The 20,690-nt window shown below is 37.2% G+C and overlaps 1 protein-coding gene across 1 annotated transcript in view; it reads right to left on the minus strand.

The window, feature by feature from the left end:
- rmdn3 (regulator of microtubule dynamics 3) overlaps positions 1–20,690 on the minus strand; it is a 59,731-nt gene that overhangs the window by 32,260 nt on the left and 6,781 nt on the right. Inside the window, exons 5-6 of the mRNA XM_069193308.1 lie at positions 18,245–18,347; positions 11,823–11,883 (exon numbers count right to left, since the gene is read on the minus strand). Coding sequence (XP_069049409.1) covers positions 11,823–11,883; positions 18,245–18,347 — 164 coding nt within the window. The remainder of the gene's footprint in view (positions 1–11,822; positions 11,884–18,244; positions 18,348–20,690) is intronic.

Here is a 20,690-nt window from a genome sequence, read left to right on the forward strand (position 1 = left end):
CTTTGCTGAAAGGGATTACACCCTATAAAAGCACTGACAGGGCATTTTTATCAGCAACACAAGCTACACGTGTATTTAATCTTAGTGATGATAAAGTTTCAGCCATATGGAGGACATCCAGCTAGATACTCCAGTAAACAGTTACAAACACTTTTATAATTAACAAACAGACAAAACAAGGGGAAAATGAAAAAAAAAAACTTGGAAATCCCAGTTTCTCTATCTCTAAAAGAATGTCTCTTGCGGGCACGTACCACACTGTAAAAGAATATTGTTGACTTTGTAGACTTGTTGATTGATTTCTACACCAAGTCCTGTCTTTGTAATGGTTTTATCATATGAAATGTCACAAAGAAATTGCAATAAAGACAGTTTAACGGGGTATTGTTCTTTGAAGCAGAAAAACACATTTTGGTTTTAATGAAATTCGAGTAGACACAACTTTCAATATTGGTACAGTTCAAAACTGCTAAACTTCTTCCGCTAAATGAAGTTTTCAAGTTTTATCAGAATATTTCAACATTGATTTCTGAATTCAAGAACCAAACTGGCCACAGATACAAAGACAAAAAAAAAATCAAGTGCAAGCAGAGATTCAAACCAATGGACCAAAAAAAGTATTCTACACAACACACAGTCGCTATGAATGTGGGAATTTATCCTTCCTGCATTTACACGACTTCATTTATTATTAAGGATTAAATATGGACAGTACAATGGGGAAGATAAATGAGAGTATTTATAAATTGTAAAGATACCCATCTGTTATGAATGTTGAGGTAAAAGGTTGTGAAATGGCTGGTTGCTTTGATCTGCACACAATTTTGCTGGAAATATACAGAAACCAAGGTAGTATGGCTGCAGGCAACGGGTTCATTCCCAAAACTACGGACAAATAATTTCAATGCTGGTACGAATGGGAATTCACATACTGTACACCAAAAGGGAGAAAACAATTAAAAAAAATAAAAACAAGACAGAAAAGTAAGAACATTTTAAACAAAAGCACATGCATTGTAAGCTGAAGCTGAGCTGATTTAATTTTATTTACTGGTAAGACACCAGTCATCGTGCACAAACCATATGAGAAAATACTTTACTTGTCTGTTTTGGTGGTAATTCAGTCCTCTCGCACTGTTAAGAGGTTCCAGATTACAGCTGTGCTCTTGCTTGGGGTCTTAACTTGTCCATCACCTCTGGACTTGTTTTCACCCCCAAGCTTAGTGATGTTGTCAGAAGTAGTCATACAGTATATGATATATATATATGGGTATGTAGTTTATACAGTACATATACAGTCAATGCCCAAAAAACACATTACATCAGTTACCAAACTGCAGATATAATCCTGTTAGATAAATTTCCTGATATACCTGGTCACCACCATAATATGACATAATATGAGACATTTTACGGTGTCCAGATGTCCCATTGGGTTTGAAAATTCCTAACCAGATGGAAGATAAACTACTTACAGCAGAAGAGCTATTTTCTTTGGAGGTCTCCCATCCTTGACTATTTTCTGAACTACAGTATGCATTGTTTGATCTTTTCGTAGCTGATATGCTTATACCAGCCCTTGTTCATTTTTGATGCTTCAGGTATCCGTTGCTCTGATGTGCACCACTTAAAATGTCTGGAGCCACTCAGCTAAAGTCAGGCTGACAGGCTTAACATGGCAACATGAAGAAAGAAACATGGAACAACTTTACGATGTGCTGCATAGGCCAGCATGTAGTGTTTTACAAACATTTATCTTAAGATTTCAAGAAGCCCAGAAAACATTTGACAAAGTTAAATTTAATCTCTAAATAACTGGGCTTCATAGAAGAGATTGGATAGGGACAGTAAAGAGTTAAACCTGCAAGGTGGTGTGTTTGAACAACTGAGAAGTAAATCTAACTCTCAACAATCCAATTTTCTGGTCAATTCTTCTAGCAGACCACGAAAATCTCATGCTGGAGGTGTCCAATATGAAAATCATTTGTGCACATAGTACAGGCTTACTGCTTCAATTACCCAAGCATCTCCTGAGCATACTGCAACTCGTGCTCTGATACATAGTCAAAATGAAAACAAGAAGACCTCAGGGATGCTGGGAGCTGTGTGCACAGCCATACCAAACACAGGCAATCTGGACACCTGCAGTATTCGATTCGAAAAACAATTATTCTAACCTCATCTAGTTTTCAGAAAATCAGGGGATACTGCCAAGTGAAACAACTTAGAATACAAAAGGCTGACTCGAAAATTGCTATCTTTTGTGAATGTACTGTCAGTAGGGTTAGGGGTTAGGTACATAATGAGAAGAAAAAATTCCATCGAACCAAAAGATACGAATGTCAGGATTCAACTGGAAAATTAAAGGAGGGAGGCAAAGTGAACTTACCCTAAAGCCCAAACTCTACTCAAGTTACATTCTGATATCAATTTAGCACCTGTGTAACAGCCAAAAGAAGCAATTGTTGTGAACTAACCTCTGTGGTTCTATAAAAAGTGATAACTGCTGCCAAAACATATAGCTTGCGTAATGTGAGGTCTGGAAGCCAGAAAGAGTGTGATTACGTGACCTCTAGCAGTCTGTTAAAGTGACTGAAGTAAAACCACTGAGGGAATGGCCATACAGCTAACTGCTCTCTTTCTAGTAACTAAAGAACGGAAGATCATAAAACAGAAAAAGAAAGGGAAGATAAATTTTTTTAACTGCCCAGGGGTCTTGCATATCTAAATTAAACTGTTTTCCCTAAAGGTGGACACAAGAAGACAAGAAATCATCTAGCCCTTACGTGTAAGAGTTGATTGGGCCAGGTAATGAGGTGCTTCAACCGGTTGAATGTCAATCCAGGTTAAAATCCAGAAATACAAACACAAAAGTACAAATTTAGCCACCTTATCAAGACACCAATACATATACAGTATGTCAGAGGCTGGACTAAGTCAGTGTACTGTCATTTAGCCATCTTGGGTATTTGAAACCAGCAATTTCTAAGCTGGCAATATTTTACTCCCAAACATTGTCTATCAGTGATAGAAAACAAGTCTCCTCAACAAGACTGACATGTACAGTACATGTAATATGCGTAGTCATTACGATAGTTATTCTTTGCAGACTAGTCTACCACACAGGTCCTCTTTAGAAATTAATGAAAGTTTTGTGTATTGCCCTGTCTTACATCTGTGAGTAAGGCACAGATGTGCATGATATACTAATTGTTGAGAAAGACAGACCAGTCAATGGGAGGATCCAAGTGTGATCGTGATCAGGGCAGGAGTGCCAAGTTACTACAGAATTCTACTTACAGCGATTGATGTCATCCTGACTGCACCACACAACACATATCAAAGCTGGGGATCTCATTTAGCGCCATTCCTGTATGCTGCATCTTGACATGACAATGTTCCATCAGAACAGTGCATATTCTCATGCTGTTCCCCATAAAAACATTTTCCTTGTAAAATGAGAATGTGATAGCTATGCTGTGGATTCCCTTCTAGCCAGACTGAACAATTGTGGGGGGTGAGCTCAGATGATGATGTGTGGCATCTATGGCTCAGAGATCTCTGAACAGGCACATGCGAGCCCAGGCTCTATGAGTGGAATGAGACAAAATAACACAAGCCAGGATCGTATTACCTGGATCTACCCACAAAAGTGACTTGAACAGATTATACCCAAGTTTCCTTTTACAGGCCTAAAGCTGAGTGCTCACAATAAATTACTCAAAATTAGAACTGATCGCATTGCTGAGAACTGCAACTGAGAAATGCTGAATGGTATGCACGTGTAATTTTCAGAGCTCACTTCTTTCTTATTGACTTTGTTTCAAAGACACTAAATTCGATATTTCATAGTTGTCAGAATTCATTAACAAGAATGCCAGAGTACACTGGTCACACTAGTTCCAATGTCTTGGAACAGCTTAATTAACTAGTGTGCTCCCCAGAACTAAATCTGATAAAGCACCTAATGTAGGAGGTAGACCTTTGAAGGCACAATGGAGGAAAAATATGAATAACTATTCCAGAAACATTTAAAGCAGCCAACCAATGTACTGCATTAGATGCATGCAATGAGCATGGAGGTTTGTCATATGTATGTCATTTGCACCATATGTACAGTCACAACCAAGATGTCATGGTTACAAAGCAAACAGCACTGTTTTCAAAGTTCTGTTTTTGAAAGGAAGGTTGTCTTGTTAAATGATCTGCATCTTTTAATCTCAGATCCCTTAAGATTGTTTCCTTAATTACTTTGAGCAGTACAATATGTTACCTAATCATAATTCACCAAAGACTGCTGTGTATTATGATACCTAGAAATTTTTGTGGCTTTGATTTCTCCATGAATCTATAAGTAGATTTTATGTATGATTGTGTTTTAGACTTTTTAGAGGTAAACCAATATTTTGATTTTCTTTCGAGATTTCCCAACTTTATCTTAAATTGTGATGTTTTAGGAACCTTAGTTTTGCCTTTGTATTGTTTTAGTGAGTTGAAGGCAATAGTAATTACCATTTGACCATAGCTGGCAATTTAAAAACAGCGTAGATGATAATGGTGTAGGGAAAGGAATTTTATACTCCTGTACATACAGTATGGATTTGATAAAACATTCTGCAAAACCATTTTTGAGCAACAATGGAAGTTAGCTTTACACTTTCCAACTCTTTGCGTTTGTTTAGTCCTGTGAATCAGAAGGTAAACAAGGGATGATGAGTTAAACACTGTATCCCCAAACTTTTTTCTCCATTCTTATTTTAAATTACCACACTTGCACTTGGGGTGGGAGAATTAATCACATTTTCACCTCAGAAGTAGCCAGCTTTTTTTCTGCCATCACTGAAAATTATTTTCTGGCTGTGTGTTGGAGGAAATGATTCATTAAATGCTGCCGAACGAAGGGGGCAAGAGCGATCCGGTAGCCATTACCGAAAATTAAAACCAGGCTCTTACCTGAGGCCAGAAGCACAAAGTGTGTGAGCTGTAAGAAGGGCCCAGAGGACATGAGGTATACGAAGTCAAAAGAAAGACAGCTTTCTCAATTACCTTGCTTAAGTAACCCCTGGCTGCTGTTTTGAAAGCACCAATTTCACAGCAATTAGAATGTTTTGTTGGCATCACTTTCTGATCTGGCACTTGATTAATTCCCTCACTCGTTAAGGTTGAAACCATGACCTTATGGTGCCTGCTACATATGAAACGAGGATCTGATGTTGATAGAGAGTTGTTACAACTCTAAGAATGGAGAAACTCCTACAGGGTACAATCGATTAGAGGCCAGTTTGATTGGTTGCTAGAACCTATTTGATCTCAATGATATTGCTGTGCACCTTATTCTTGACTATCAAAAGCTCTTGGGTAAAAAACTCCTGTTCTCAGCTTCAAATATTTTTTCCCTTGTGTGTCCTCTCTGAGGTAGGACTATTATTTTTTGCGACGTATCTAGTGTTTTGCTTTAGACTAGAAAATGATCTAAAATATACTGCATTCTGTGCTGAGCAGTGTAGTACTCACTAAACATTGTCTGGCCCCTGGCTAACACTTAAGCTCCTTTTTATGTTAAATGTAAAACAGGCAATGCCTAGAAAGTTTTCATATCTATCAAAACACACAAGTCGGTAGGCTCCGTCTGGCAGAGGAACAAGAAACTGTTAGAAAAAAGCATAATATGAATTCAATAGTTAAAATATTAGGCATGAAATTGAGAAATATAATTGCATGTTAAATTGTTAAATGGGTGTCAATCCATAGAGATAATTATGTTTAATCCAGTGAAAAACTCAAAATTAAATAAGGGTCAAAATTAACTTCAATAAAAGCAAAATCCAGTAATTCAAAAAAATTAACCTGCACAATGAAAGCAACAGGAGATGGAATCCAGTAAACTGTACCATTCTAAATGATGCCAATGTGAAACAAAAGGTTGTGATGTCCTTTCAGCTCCACTTTCATAAATCAAAATCCATACAGAAACTCATGGTTTAGCCTAATTGTGCTGTTCTGCCAGGAAAACTGATTGAGGAAAGTGTAAATGAGATTAATAACTTCTTTTACAATGTCTTTTACATTCCCCCAAAACTTTCCAGTGCAGGGGAGCATTCTATTTGTGTGATGGATTCCTGTCTAAAACCTCTATACCTACATAAAACATGTGGATCGTGACCAACAAAAAAAATCCAAGACTACTTCTGAGCTATTGAATGAAACTTTTGTTTAAAACTTATGTTAAGTGCGAAGCAAATTCACTGTCCTGCAAACAAAACAATCTGCTATTTACAGCAAGGCAAGGAATTTTCCAGGTTTTGTGCCTACTGGAACTCCCTTAAAATAATAATTAGATTAGATTAGGGCAAATTCATGAGAGGGAGAAGCCTTAATTGTGTTCAACCACTGTCATGTCAGAACGAGTGCTGGCTGGGAACTTAACCCACAGACCTAAAACTGCAAGTGCTTGACAGTGGAACTGTGGAACCCGTGGAACCTGTGAGTTTTGAATGTTTTTTGAGACAGAGTGTCTGGGAGAGAGACTTACTGTAGTGTATAGCCTGAGAAATGTGATGTTTACAAAAAATCGTTAAGCAGCTTATCTGCATCGCTGTGAATAACAAGGGACTGTGAATACCACTGTTATAAACACAGAAAAGGACTTAAGCTTTTGTTTTGTGTTGTCCTCAGACTGTTAATAAAAGATCACTGTTGTCTACCTTCCAGCTGTATTTGTATCTGTTTTTCTGGGCCCTCCTATTTTAAAGATCCTGTTACACAACACCCAAATTCTTGGGTGTGTCAAAATATACTGGATAGTAATATATTACATAGAAACAATGTAAGGTTAATTCAACACTGAAAAGTAAAAAGAGGAAAACATTTTCAGCAGCGGTGTCTTCTTCGGGTATACTGCATATATATTTGGACTACATACAAGATGTTTCTAAAAACAAAATATTTATACCTGCAAAAACTGTCAAATGAAAACAATTTTGCTCCCATACAAAGGGAATATTTGTATGGTCTTTTAATTAGTATCACACAAATAATTTATCACTGTGCATTTTGAAGGATGTCAAATAATTTAAATGCAACAAAGGGGCTGTGAGGGTCAGGTATAGGTGGCACGCTTAGCCACAGTAACCACCTTTTATTTATAAGGGCTGTTACAAGCTGATATATGACTTAGAAGTAAGAGAGTTGGCGCAAGAAGTGTTCAGTTTCAAGTCTGCGGGTTAAGCGCCCAGCCAGTACTCATTCTGATGTGACCGTGGTTGAACACAGTTAAGGCTTTTTAACCACAGATCTACACTGTTTAGCACTTTTACACTCTTTGGTGTGGAACTGTCATTAACCATTTCAAATTTTGTTTGCAGCTCACGACAGAATTTGGCAGAGAACTGCATGTATCATACTGCAATAAATTCCACTTATGCTGCCACAGGCATTCCTTCTAGTTTTCCCTGAAGCAAAGCATTTTGTTTACTGTTATCTGACATTACCATGCCAAGACTTACTTGTCAAAGTAGAAGTCTGGCTCTATCATTATTATGTGTCCCAGGAGTCCAAAACTAAAATTTCCAGAAAAATGCACATGCAAATACTGACTCATATTGAAACTAGCAACAGCCAGAATAATATTCTTCCAGGGTAATATCAAGTGGGCCTCAAGTACAGAGGTCTTTTGAATTGGCACACAAATTGTCCATTATTTAGTGAATGGAAGCAGTCCAAAAACTGGCCATTTCAGCAAACCTTTGAAACTGCTATTACTGAAAAGGGAGCACATACTGTAGGTGTACTCAGGCTACACAGAAAATCTAAATTATCTTTTGGCAAGGCAAACAACCTGAAGAGAAAAGGACTGAGCAAGAAACAGTATAAAAGGCAGCTGGGATACTCTGTTCATGCATTACAATTTAGTTGTTCAGACTCACTATTGTAGCTCCATGAGTATGTGACGGACAGGAACAAATAATTTATATCTTGCAGGACTTGGTTAGTAAATGCAGTTTATGCTGTGGTATAACATACAATTCATTAAACATATTGTGAGAGATAATGTAGACATGAAAGTCTCTCACAATTATTGGGCCATGTTGCAGCTTTCCGCAGACACATGGTGGAAAGAGACCTTGATCCTCTGAAAAAGAGAACTTTGGTCTACTGCATATGACAAATATTTAGACTAGACAGATATAAACTAAAATCTTATTCTTTGGAGAAACAAAAAACAATCTACCCAATATTTCACTGCAGGACTTTCCTGTTTACATCCTATTTTGTTCTTTAAAATTAAGTCTTGCATTAAAAGGGCAGGCAAGGTAACAACAATAATTCATTAAGGCCTTCAGCTTATATCAGCCCATAAGTCTTTTCTTTGTATAGCATGTGTTCTTTAATGAAATACTTTAGTTAGTGAAAACTTTAATCTGACCTGTTTAGAAAATGCATCTTAAAAGGTTAAACTACTGGAAAATAATTCAATTTACTGACACAGCAATTGTTGACAAAGACACAGCTGTGTTCTTTTGCAACTCCTTTTAGGGAAAGACTCGGGAGCAATGCCTAAAGCTTCAATAACTTGAAAATTTAAAAACTGGATTTGATCAAGATACTCTGACAATGCATTTTCAGTTCCAATATGACTGTGATTAACCTGTTAAATGTATTCGGTGAACACAAACATCCAGTCAGACTTATAGTATAACCCCTAATGATGTTTTAACTCCAATAAAGAAAAATATAGGACAGGGATATAAAGATAGAACATTCAAACAAAGTAATTTTAAGACACTCAAGCAGAGAAAAACATCTATCAATTCAGTAACCTATGAGCCTATTACTATCATAAAGACAATTACACCTCTTCTGTGTGTAAAGAGATTAGACCATGTTTGTTCCAAAAGAATCTTAGCTGCAATGTAAGCCACTTCCTATAAAACCACAAAGCATGTAGACTGGCTAGAGCTGAAATCATCTCCAAATACCACTCGAGCTATGATTAGGAGTTACTTCTGAAACCATTTCCTGTCACATTTTGAAGTTCCTTTTACCCTTTATCGAGGAAAACGTGAATGTTTTTAATTTACGGGTCCAGAAAAGAACACCAAAATGAAACAACATTAGAAAAAAAAACAGCAACACATGGAGTTAATAGAACACAGTAGTCCAATGACATCATTGTCACATAATTGACCTCCATTTTTTTCTTACGTATTAAGTGCCAAACTTGTTTGAAGCATTTGTGTGTCATTTATCATTTGTTATAGCATTTGAAGAACATTTCTGTTTCCAGACTGGCATACCATTTATCATAATTCTCCACTCAACTAATCATCATTTTCGAAACATAAAATTCTGTATCACCCGAGCTTATGTTGTCTCTTTCGAAAAGATAAAGGAACAAGCTGGTTTTAGCAGTTAATTTCAATAGCCTATGGAGTGTAATAAAATATCCAACCAATGTGAATTAAAAAAAAAGCAAGAGTATTATTGGGTCTGTCTTGTCAAATTGCACAGCATTTATCACATTTTGTGAATTGCAGTCACTTTAGGTTTTACTATAAGCTGCTCAATCGCAGCTGGTGTCCGTAACAATAGGTTATTTGATGATATCATCCAACTTTGGCTGAAACATGTATTCCCTATAACTGTCCTCATCTGAGAACAGTATTCTCAGTTTGAAACCGAGCTACTACCCACCACACACAAAACAACAGATCTCAAATCCGAACCTCAGCGAGCACTACAAAATAGTCACAGGTGGCATACAAAACTACGTCATGATAAACTGCTGAAATTTCCTCAAATTTTGGATGTTATTATCGGCAATAATTTCAATATAAACAAAAGGACTTAGACTGCATCCTGTTCTGTAGCTGTTGTGCTTCTGGACATAATTTTTGTGTCTTTTTTTCCCAGTTTTTAACAAACTCAAGCTGTTCTTTATGCTCAGCTGCATTTTATTCTATTGTACAAAAGTGCTGAGAGGCATTTTTGAAAGGCTGTTTATAAACCATTATTAAAGGTGCATTTCATGTTGATTTCATGTTTAACCATTATAAAATCCTGTTATTCTCTCTTTGTAATTCACTATGGCTGCATTTACTCAGAGAGGTATTTAAAATATTAACCGTTGCTAAATAGGCTTTTCAGAAAAAGAAACACGATTTCCAAGTAAATAAATATGAAAAAGTATTTTTGGACGTCCCATTGGCTCAGAAGATAAGGTTGGGTCCTGTTGTTCAAGTATATTCAACTATAGGGCAGAGAACAACTGGGAGCCCTTAGAAAATGTTTTACAGTACATTGTGTAAGATCAATAATCACACATGGAACCCATTTTCAGCAGCTCTGACAGAGGTGATGGAGGGTCTGCTGACCTGCAGTTCTGAATGTAATACTTTTAATTGACAAGAGGATTATTGGCAATAATTATACATTTTAAACGATGCATTGCTGCCTTGCAGTGCTAGGAGGTCTGTATTCAATACCTTGCGTGCTATCTGTGCGGAGATTGCATGTTCTTCTTGCATTTCCTCCAGGTTTACTCCACTTTCCTTCCACAGTCCAAAGGCATACTGATACACTCATTGGCTTCTTTTATAAATTGGCCCTGTCATGAGTGTGTAAGTGTGTTTATATCTGCGTATGCCCTGCAATGGACTAGTGCCCTACCCAGGGTGTACTCTACCTTATGTATAGTGCTTCCTAGGACAGGCCCTGGGCCACCGTGACCATGAACTGAATAAGACGATATTGAAAGTGGTGTGAAAACAATGAATTGAGAAATGACTTCAATTTAAATTAAAATTAATTCACAAGTGCTTTCTGAAAACAGGTCCTTCTACTAGAAGATGTTGAATTCCTTTGCTGCAGTCCAATACGTCTTAGATCAGAGTTACAGTAGGTGAAACTGCAACCAGGGATTCCCAAGGATCTGTGTCCAATTGAGCAAGCTTCCACAGGGCTGAGTGGTCAGAAAGCAAGCACATAGAAGGATATGAGAGTTCCTGACATTGCACATGCTGCGATGAAGCAGTGAGATGACTTGATTCACTATAGGTGATTTTTTTATAAAAAGTACTACAATTACTTACCAATAAAAATACTGATAAATCTGATAAGTGAATGTAAGAGAATGAATTAAAGATGTGAGGGAGGGATATAGAGGTGTATTTCGCAGAGACAGCACTGTGCAGAGGTATTCATGTAGAAGCACTAATACTAATGTTTTACGTTAACATCAGACCTCTACATTAACACATTCTGACAAATCTGAGGATTTTATTTTACAAAAAATAAGCCATGCAAGCAGAAAGGTTTTTACAAGACGCTGGTGTAAAATAGGAACTGTCTGTTCAGATGAGGTAATATAATTGATAGAAAAAAGTAATGATCCACCTTTCTCTATGACAATGGAATACAAAGGAAAATAAAATGGAAATAAGCTGAATAAGAAAGGTATAGAGTATGGAAACATTTTAACTTCTAAAAGATGCAATATTGGCTAAGCCTGAGTTACTTCTGAACTAACAACATGATTTTCAGTTACACTTGTTTGCATGGAGGCTGATAAAAGTATAATAGTCTTTCATAACTAGAAATTCTTAGGGTCTCGTAGAACAGCTGTCCATCACAATCTCCTTAATAATACTGCCGGCCTCTTAATGAGTAATCACTGAAGCTGGAAACTCCTCGTTATTGTATATAACTTTGTAATCTCTCCAAATATCTGTCTTAAGCTACATCTGACAATAACACCACAACCCACTGTAAGTGTACGAACAAATACTCAGAAATGTAAATCGAAGCAAAGTTTTGAGCCATACCACTTGTGACATTCAGCGCTTTGGTCATCCTTCAGGAGAGCTGCTTCTGCTTCTTCTCGACCTATAGGGAAAAGATACAGAAGAGATGAGAAACATTAGAATGGTCTTCACTTTTGTTTTTCAACTCTAACATTTCTATGATATATAAGAGAGCAGAGGCCATAATCATAACATCAATACACATGCACATCAGAGATTATAAATGTTGAACATATATTGATGCAGGACTTCCTTTCCGTAAAAGGCCCTTTGCAAACTAAAAGCAGCTAACAAATACTGGATTTATAATTTGTAGTTGACCAGGTTTGGAGAGAGATAGTACGTTTAAATTCAATCTGCAAAGTAAAGGCATTCTCCTCAGGTTAAAGGCACTAGATAGGCAGCAGTTCTCTTTTTAAAATGTAGAATCACCATTTATTTTTGGTTGATTCAAATCGCCAATTGACAGTGCTAATCTTGGCTCACAGCTATGAACCCAGTACCAGCAGAGGGGAAAGAATGAGGAAGGGTAGTCAGACTCCTCTGTCTCTCCACTTTCAACCCACTTGTCTTTTAACACATCACAGGCCACAAAGTCTCATAACGAAGTCTGAGCAGTCCCTCACTGACAGTACAGCAGACACACAGGCATCCTTGAGACTGCAGGGCTGAGAGAGCTCTGGCCTACTAATTTCATTCTAAAGCAAGCAGCACACAGTGGAATCCCCATCACAGACAGATGGTAACATGACACTCTCAAACCCACAATCCTACAGGTGAGCCTGTACTTGGACAAGCACCTTTACTGCTTGAGCTACTCTGGAAGCCTTTAAACCCTAAGCTCGCATGTGACTTAACTAAGAGATGTTTTTCTCTATTTTATTTTTCTCTAAATGTGTTTCTCTTCAATGTACTGTAAATTTTGCCCAATTTCTTTAATAGTACTTCTTTTTACGTACTCCTTTCAGAATTATTAATTGTTGGCCACTGACCTACGACACTCAAAATTATAGTGGAGTCACATTACGGATAAAGAACCTATTCAACATTTTTATATTGGGTAAGATCAGAGAACAAAACTGTTTGAATTAGGTGACACACCCCAAAAGAAATACCACACTATGCCTCTGTATGACTTTAAAAGAATACAAAATGATGTGCCTTTTACTTATTCATAAGTCAGTGAATGAAAAAATATATTTCCTCTGATAGTAACACAAGTTACTTCTTTTGTACTTTACAAATTCAAAGCAAAATCCATCTTCTCCAAAGAAATTAATGGGCAGGATTCCACTGTCGCCCATAATAATTAGCAGTTGTATGGAAGATGTGATATTGTTTAGAGAATTTGAGATCACTTAAGGTTAAAACAGAGACATGCACACTGACCAGACTTAGAGTGGAGGGGTCAAAGAAAAGGGTTAAGGTCACTGCGGTAAAAACACAGAGACTTTCACACAGTAGCTTGAAAAAATAATCCAAATGGTGTGCGAAACAGTACTGAAACAAAGGGCGGACTGTAATGAAAAGAGATGTAAACATCTTTCTTTATAGAAGGGTTAATGAGGAGCAGCTGGTAGAGGTACAGGCCATCTGAAATCAATAATGCAGAAGAAAAAACAGCCATGGTTTCCCTCAGGTGGACAAACACACCAACAGGCCTCACCCTGTCAACACCAAAAAAGCACACCTGCATAAAACTGCAGATATGGAAAAAAAAATCAGACACCTCATTGTTCTTTAAAAATTAAATACAAATTCAAGTGAAAACAAGAATATAATAGGCAAATGAAGAATGCAGAGTAGAGTGTTCACCGTGTGTAAAAAACAGGAAGGATAATTTTGTTCAAAAAAGGAATATTCTTCCTTCCAGTCTATTTTGAGAAAACATTTAATGAAAAATGAAAAACAAATTAGTTATGGAAAAATATTTGTACTGTTGTGTTCTAGTCTAGACTGACTAAAGAATAAATGGTATAAAAGGTAAATGACAGTTGGGTATGGTAAAATCTGATGACACAGCACCTATATTCAGAAACTCCATTCTCTGGCAACATTCACAACAAGGTCCATTACTCAAGTCAGACAAGCAATGGAAACAGGCAAATTTCTCCCATTTGCAGTGAGGCAACAACATGCAGATCTGCCAATGAATAATCTCAATACCACCACCATTTGAACACAACCTTCAAAAGATTCAGCATTATAGGTGGAAGACACATTTTAAAAAAAATATGCGCGATGATAATGCCTTTAAGCATGACTGAGTCATATTTGGAGCTAAAAGAACATTTCCATTCTGTTTACTACCTGGACTACATACAGTACACATAAAATGTACACGTTGCCAAAACAGGAAGCTATTCAAACAATTAGTCAAACAGAAAAATTGTAACAAAATGAGCAATTGATTTCTGAAATATTATTCACTTCAAAAGTAAACATAGAAAAGGATCATTTGTATTAGTAATAAACTTTTTCTGAGATAACATTTATAGATGTTTTGTCTACAACAAATACAAATCCTGAACATTTTTCTCTATTCTTTCCCCAAAATAAAGGTCAAAGGAAACACCTCACCAGGAGATAAAAAGCATCGCCTATTAATAACAAAATGTTCTCAGGTGTTAATAGCCTACACATACATTACAAATAAAACATTAAATGTTTACTCATACATTATTTTACTTTTTTTGTCTTAAAGCTAGCACATGAGATGTGACTTTTCTTTAATGTCCATAATTCCAAAGCTATTCTTATCTCTGTATGGGGAAAATAAAAAAATAACAATTCTGTTAAGCGTCATAGAAAGGATAGCTAAGTTAGAAACACCACATAGGCCCCAAAGGGTCAAAAGCTCTGTTCTGGTTTCTGAGGTAACAAGAACAACTGCAAATCATGAACTGTTCATGATTAATCAAAGTGGAAGAAAACAAGGCCCTTAGCTAGAGAAGGCCTCATCTTACAGAAAACAAGGAAGTCAGCATGCCTCACTAAATCATCAGTTTAACTTTTATCCATGCTGCAAAAGGCATCAATTATAGCTTTCCAAGAATACAAATCAGCCCCTTAGCAGTACTAAATACAAAACTGCTGTAACAAAACATTGGAAAAGGTGGAAATCCTTTCGCACCTATCAAAAACAAGAGAAAAATACAGACTGCAGTGGGGTACAAGTTTGAAGGAATTCCACAACACAGCCAGGAGTCCCTTCAGAACAAAACCAGGTTTGCTGGTTTCTGGACAAGTGCTGGTTGGAGAAGCCCAATCTGTGCTTGATCTCAGTCAGAGCAGGTCTGTGCCATGGTTGATTTTGTGCCAGGCAAGCTGTTGTCCATTTAGTGCACCAGGCCCTGCCCAAGGCGTCTGTTCTTATTCCCACTTCCTCAACTGATGCCAAAAAAAGACTGAAGGAATGGTAACATATTGTTCTGAAACTTCGCTCAACTGCATTGGGAAACTCTTTCATCTTCTAAGACCTGCCCTCGTGAAAGCCTTCATTACACATTTTATCCCATTAGCTATGAGTTAGTTACCATGTTTGTGCTACAGATGTAAAAGCTTTTCTTACAGCTTCACAGATTGCATTGATCACTGACATGAAACAGCTGCATCAAGCTCCGTGCACAAGGTATCGGGGGAAAAACGAGACAGAATGAAGCCCATGCAAAATAAATTGATAACATGGGAATAAATACAGACTGTTGACAAAATCTGTCCTTAAAACAGGAATATTTACTAGGTATCACAATTGCAACAGAAAGCAACAGGAAAAAAACCAACAAAATTCTTAAGTCATATCACATAGGTCATGATTCTTTTATAAAGTTATGCTGATAAACAGAAACGCAAATTAATTGCAATTGTATTTCACCTATCTTTTTTTTTTCACACACCATTTCAATAAAAATGATCATTAATGCTTTTGTCAATCAACCGGTATGAAATTGTAGCATATTTATGACATTGTCATTTATTGATTAATAACTACTTGCAGGATTGCCGCCCTTTCCTGAAGCAGACATTTAGTAGAATTCGCCCAGTATTATACTATGAAAATGTCAATTAAAGAAGCAAAAATGATCTAGTAAAGTGGCAAATAAGTGCAGCAAACACTCATCACCATAGGCTTCCCTTAATGTAGATTTTCACAGGGAACCTTTAAGAAATACTGGGCTAAACCATCCACAGTCACTCAGTCTATTACCTGCCTACAGTGTGGTAAAGACTTCCCCTTAAAGCAATTCTCTTGAGCCTTTTCTCTTTTCTCTTTTTTTTCTCAATTCTCTTTTTGCTCAGCATCATTTGACACTCTGCCCTTCTAGTTCTCCCCAGTCAGACATTCACCCCCCTAACCTCCGCTCTGAATCTGCAAATGTCTTTCCCAGGTTTGACCATTTGTAATGTGGATGTCTCCTGTTGCCTCTACCCACAGGTCATCACAGCATATAAATCCTTACACTCTGTAGGACTGTCATACAAGACCCCTGTAGGCCCTGGCTTTTACCACTACAGACTTTCTTGTTATAGCTGCCTGGTCTACAATGAGAATACCTCACTTGTTTCGAGTTAAATCAGTTAATGCAGGCATTAGTCTTCTGCAGATGAAGTCAAGTTAAAGTTTTACTTTCCTCATCATCCTTATTGACAGCTCGGGGGGACTGAGCTGTCTGTTTTTCATCCATGTCTGCAAAAACTGCGTCCAGAATAGTTGGTTTATTAACCAAATTTCTAGTCAGATGCTGCAGTAACATATTGGGCCATTCAACCTAAATAACCTGCCGAGATGTCCTCTGGCATCAGAATCAACTTATAATTAGTGATTAAAGTGAATGGAGTGCAAAGTCCATTTTGAGTAATCAATTTGCTGTTCTAACTAGAATAAAACTTCTGCTGTGATAAAGATATTGATCTCTCAATTCACTTCTGTATCAGGTCCATTTTCCCATGAATATGCATAAGACTAACAGTTTAACAGGTCAAAGTTCTACAGTAAATTAAGTTGATCGAAATTTACAGGAAACCTCTGTCAGTCTGTGATTTATAAACAATATTTTTAATGTGCTTCAACTCTGTAATGTTCCTGTCTGTGCTTGCACCTATATTTAATTCTAAATGCAGGGTGATTTTTTATTAATTTGACTATTCTTAAATGGTTATATGCAAACTTAAGTGCACACTTAAAAGTACAGAAATCCTTAAACACTGAACCACGCCTGGCTCGAGAGGCAATCTTGAGGCTTCTAGAACATTCTCAGAAGCCAGAAACTTCTCGGACAGTCTCCATTACTCAATTAAAAATTCATGCATGCGTTTTTTTCTTCAGCCTTACCCACCACATCTCATCCCAGTTCTCTATTTACTCTGCACCCCTGCATCGGACTATGCATGATCACAGTCTTTTGCTGCTTTTAGTTGGCATGTGCATGTTAAAATCATTATACACACGTAAACACAAATAAGGGAAGACAGCACTGTAAAATCATTAACTTCATTCTTGGCATCGGATTTACCAATCATCACCATCAACAGAATGTAAAGTAGTTCATGTGCATACAATACCCATCACATCTACCTGACTATTACCGTTATCAGTAACTAAAAAGGAATGCACTTCATGTTTGTTTTTAATATAGTCCCTTTTATAATGGAAAACTGCAGCACTGCATTTATTTTCTGTCATGCTCTGTTGTTATGTTTACTTACAAGGCATATTAGGTATACTCATGGTATATACAGTATATCTAGTGTAGAGGAGACTTTTCACAGTGTATTTGTCTTTTATTATCTGCGGGCAGTTCAGGAACATATTCCCTGGGAATGTGGAGGACTAGATGTATATTTACTGTATATATGATTTCATTATTCCATAGAGTTTAGATTTTTTGTATGAAAGGTGCTTTTTTAGAAAATATTTTTTTACCTGAAATGAAAAGTATAGGCTGCATATGCTTTTTAGTCAGAACCTTGTCTCATCCGAAAGACAGAGTCCACTGCAGTCTAGTGTCCCCGTCACTATACTGGGGCATTAGGACCCACACAGACCACAGAGTGGGTGCTCCCCACTGGCCCCGCTAACACCTTTTCCAGCAGCAACCACAGCTTCCCAGGAGGTCTCCCATCCAGGTACTGACCAGGCTCAGCCCTGCTTAGCTTATGTGGGCTACCACTTGTGAGCTGCAGGCTGCAGCTAATCCCATTAGTTAATTAAATTAATTAAACTGTAAGCTTCCACTTCTCCACTCACAGTCCTGAATATCTGTTGATCAATGATAAAAGCTCACAAAACCTTAATAAGATGTGTAGCACAAACCCTTTTTGACAAAATAGAAGATCACACGCTATACTGAACTTTCTGGCTCTTGCTGTTTGGAAGAAACTGAAATGTTAGGTAAGTTGTCTCTCAATCCCTGGCCAAGGAAGGAGAAAATGAAGTACATCACCTTGTTCAGCGTAGGATTTCCTCTCTTCTTTGTCTTCTGTGATCTCACACATGTCATTATAGGAACGTGCCAGTCGCCATTGGAATTCTTTACTATCGCCATACTGAGGGGGGAATAGTATACCCAAAGTTAAGAGGATAACTTGCTTATAGCTAATAACAGATCTTGACTAGGTCCTGTCCCAGCAACACCGTTACCACCTTCTAGCCTAAATTACCTGGCCTACATCAAGAGTCCCTTTAATTCAAACGATGACGTATTCTCTCATTTCTCGATTTTTTGCAGTGAGACTGCTGCTGTACAGTATAATGAATGGCATGCCCCACCCACTGGAGAAATGCATTACTGTGGTTGAAGAAGTGGGTCCTCACCTATATGTTTAGAGCTCTGGGATAGAAAAGAGCTATATAGCTGCAAGAAAGTTACGTAGAGCTATATTTTCTGTGTTTTACCAATGTAAAGCAGAAATGAGTGGGAAGGCAACTGAAATAAACATTTTAAGCCACTTCTGCATGAATTTGGTAATTCTCTCAGCCCGATTTTAAGGTGCTATTTGTATACAGTTCTCAAAGTTACTTCCCCAAAACAAAATTCTAAATAATCTTTAGGGTTTTTACCTTTTAATATATTTTATTGTAAACTGGTAGAGCTTATCCCTTCTTGCCCATAAAGAAAATTAACTGTTAACTGGTTCCAGGCCCATGCTTACTCTTTTGTGACCACAAGAGTTAATACCAAAGTGCAGCAACTGCTCAAGTGTACGTGCTACTTCAGAAGTGTACCACAGTGGAAATATTTGAACAATGTTAAAATGGGTAAAACGAAAGCCACAGAAGTTTTAGCTCATATTATGCAACAGCTGCTTCGACTAACTACTGGTTAACAGGATATGTTCCTAAAATTCAACAATTCTGCAGAATTCATCCAATTATAGCACAGTGTTCCCTGCCATGCTTGTATCAGGGTCTTGGCATTTCCTTCCTCTCGATGTGTGAAATATTGCTTCCTTCAAAGAATTTTTAATTTAAGATAAAAGCTCTTCAAAGCTTTCGATTACATGTTTTTAACATTTTGAGTCCCTTGCTGTTGTCTTGTTACAATTGCCTGATGATAACCTCAGTAATGCTGCCAAACTAAGAATGTTATAAACTAGGAAATTCTATAAATGTTCTTTTATCTACCCATTAGCAAACGTTCGCTTTTAAAACAGCCATTATATATACTTAAATATATATACATTTCGATCCAATGTTAAACTTGTTGTTTTGTCTCACTCTAAATTGTTTCTTATCAATCACATTACAAAGGTTAGATTTGAACAATCTTACATATAAAGCTCAATGTGTATGTCTGTCATGTGTCCATTCTAATACTGCTCATCCAATTAGTACCAATCTGGCACTTAGATGATGAAGGACAGAAGGGTTTAAAACATATATTTTATGGATTCCTGTAGCACATGTACACATTGTATAAAATATGACCCAATTCAAAATTTGAATTTATCCTATTTTGAATGTCAATCAAATAGCAGCATAGGTATATTCCAATAATGCTTTTTTAAAATAATCTACATTAGTAGCCTTACTATTGTTATTGTTTACCTAATCAGCACCACATTTGGGACACAAGTGCAGAATTATGACAAAAGAGTCTTAGAATTAAATTGTGAATCTGTGCCTGTCAACGTGGCAGCATTGTTTTATGCATTTTTGTGCAAAGTCTAACATTTATGGTTATGTAGTTATTCTAACTCCCAGAAAATGTGGCACACAGAAACAGGCTAGCTTGTTCATTTCCTTCCCTGGGTAAAGCCAGGTACCACAGCTAGTAACTTTTGTGTGTGACAGGACAAAAAAAACACTCATTAGAAGTACAAAGTCTTTGTTTATATGGCTTGGGTACAAAGTAACGATTACAGATACATATCGACACTTTAGAGCAAGAATATAGCCATGCCAATTTGAGCCAGAATTTCTGACAGAGGGAGAAAGCTGGCGTTTCTTTGACGGGATCAATGATTTGGCTTAAGCTGAAAAAAGCTTTATAATGCTCTACACTGAATATTGATGCTGAAGTCTGAACTACATCCACAGCTTTGATCTACTTCCACATACGGTTGGGGGTACAAGAGCAGCTTCAACATAATTTCACATGGAGTTGTGGGATTGTAACCTGCCGTGTAGGGTTACTAAAGATATCGTGCCAAAGGATCTTCATCTATGGTAGAGGAAGCAAGATTTTTGGCCATTTGGATTTGTCAAGTAGAGTTAATTTAAGTGTTCCTGACACTACGCACATTGAGGTATTGAGTTGGAGGTTAAAAGGTTTGGTGTGTCTCCTACAAGATCACATGAGCACAATGGATTCTGCTGCAGAATGTAATTGGTTGAAAGGGTCTGTGGATAGAAGCCCCATGATATCCAGACAGCTTTCTCTAAACCAA

Source organism: Lepisosteus oculatus, chromosome 8 (genome assembly GCF_040954835.1).
Source record: "Lepisosteus oculatus isolate fLepOcu1 chromosome 8, fLepOcu1.hap2, whole genome shotgun sequence".
Taxonomy (NCBI): domain Eukaryota; kingdom Metazoa; phylum Chordata; class Actinopteri; order Semionotiformes; family Lepisosteidae; genus Lepisosteus; species Lepisosteus oculatus.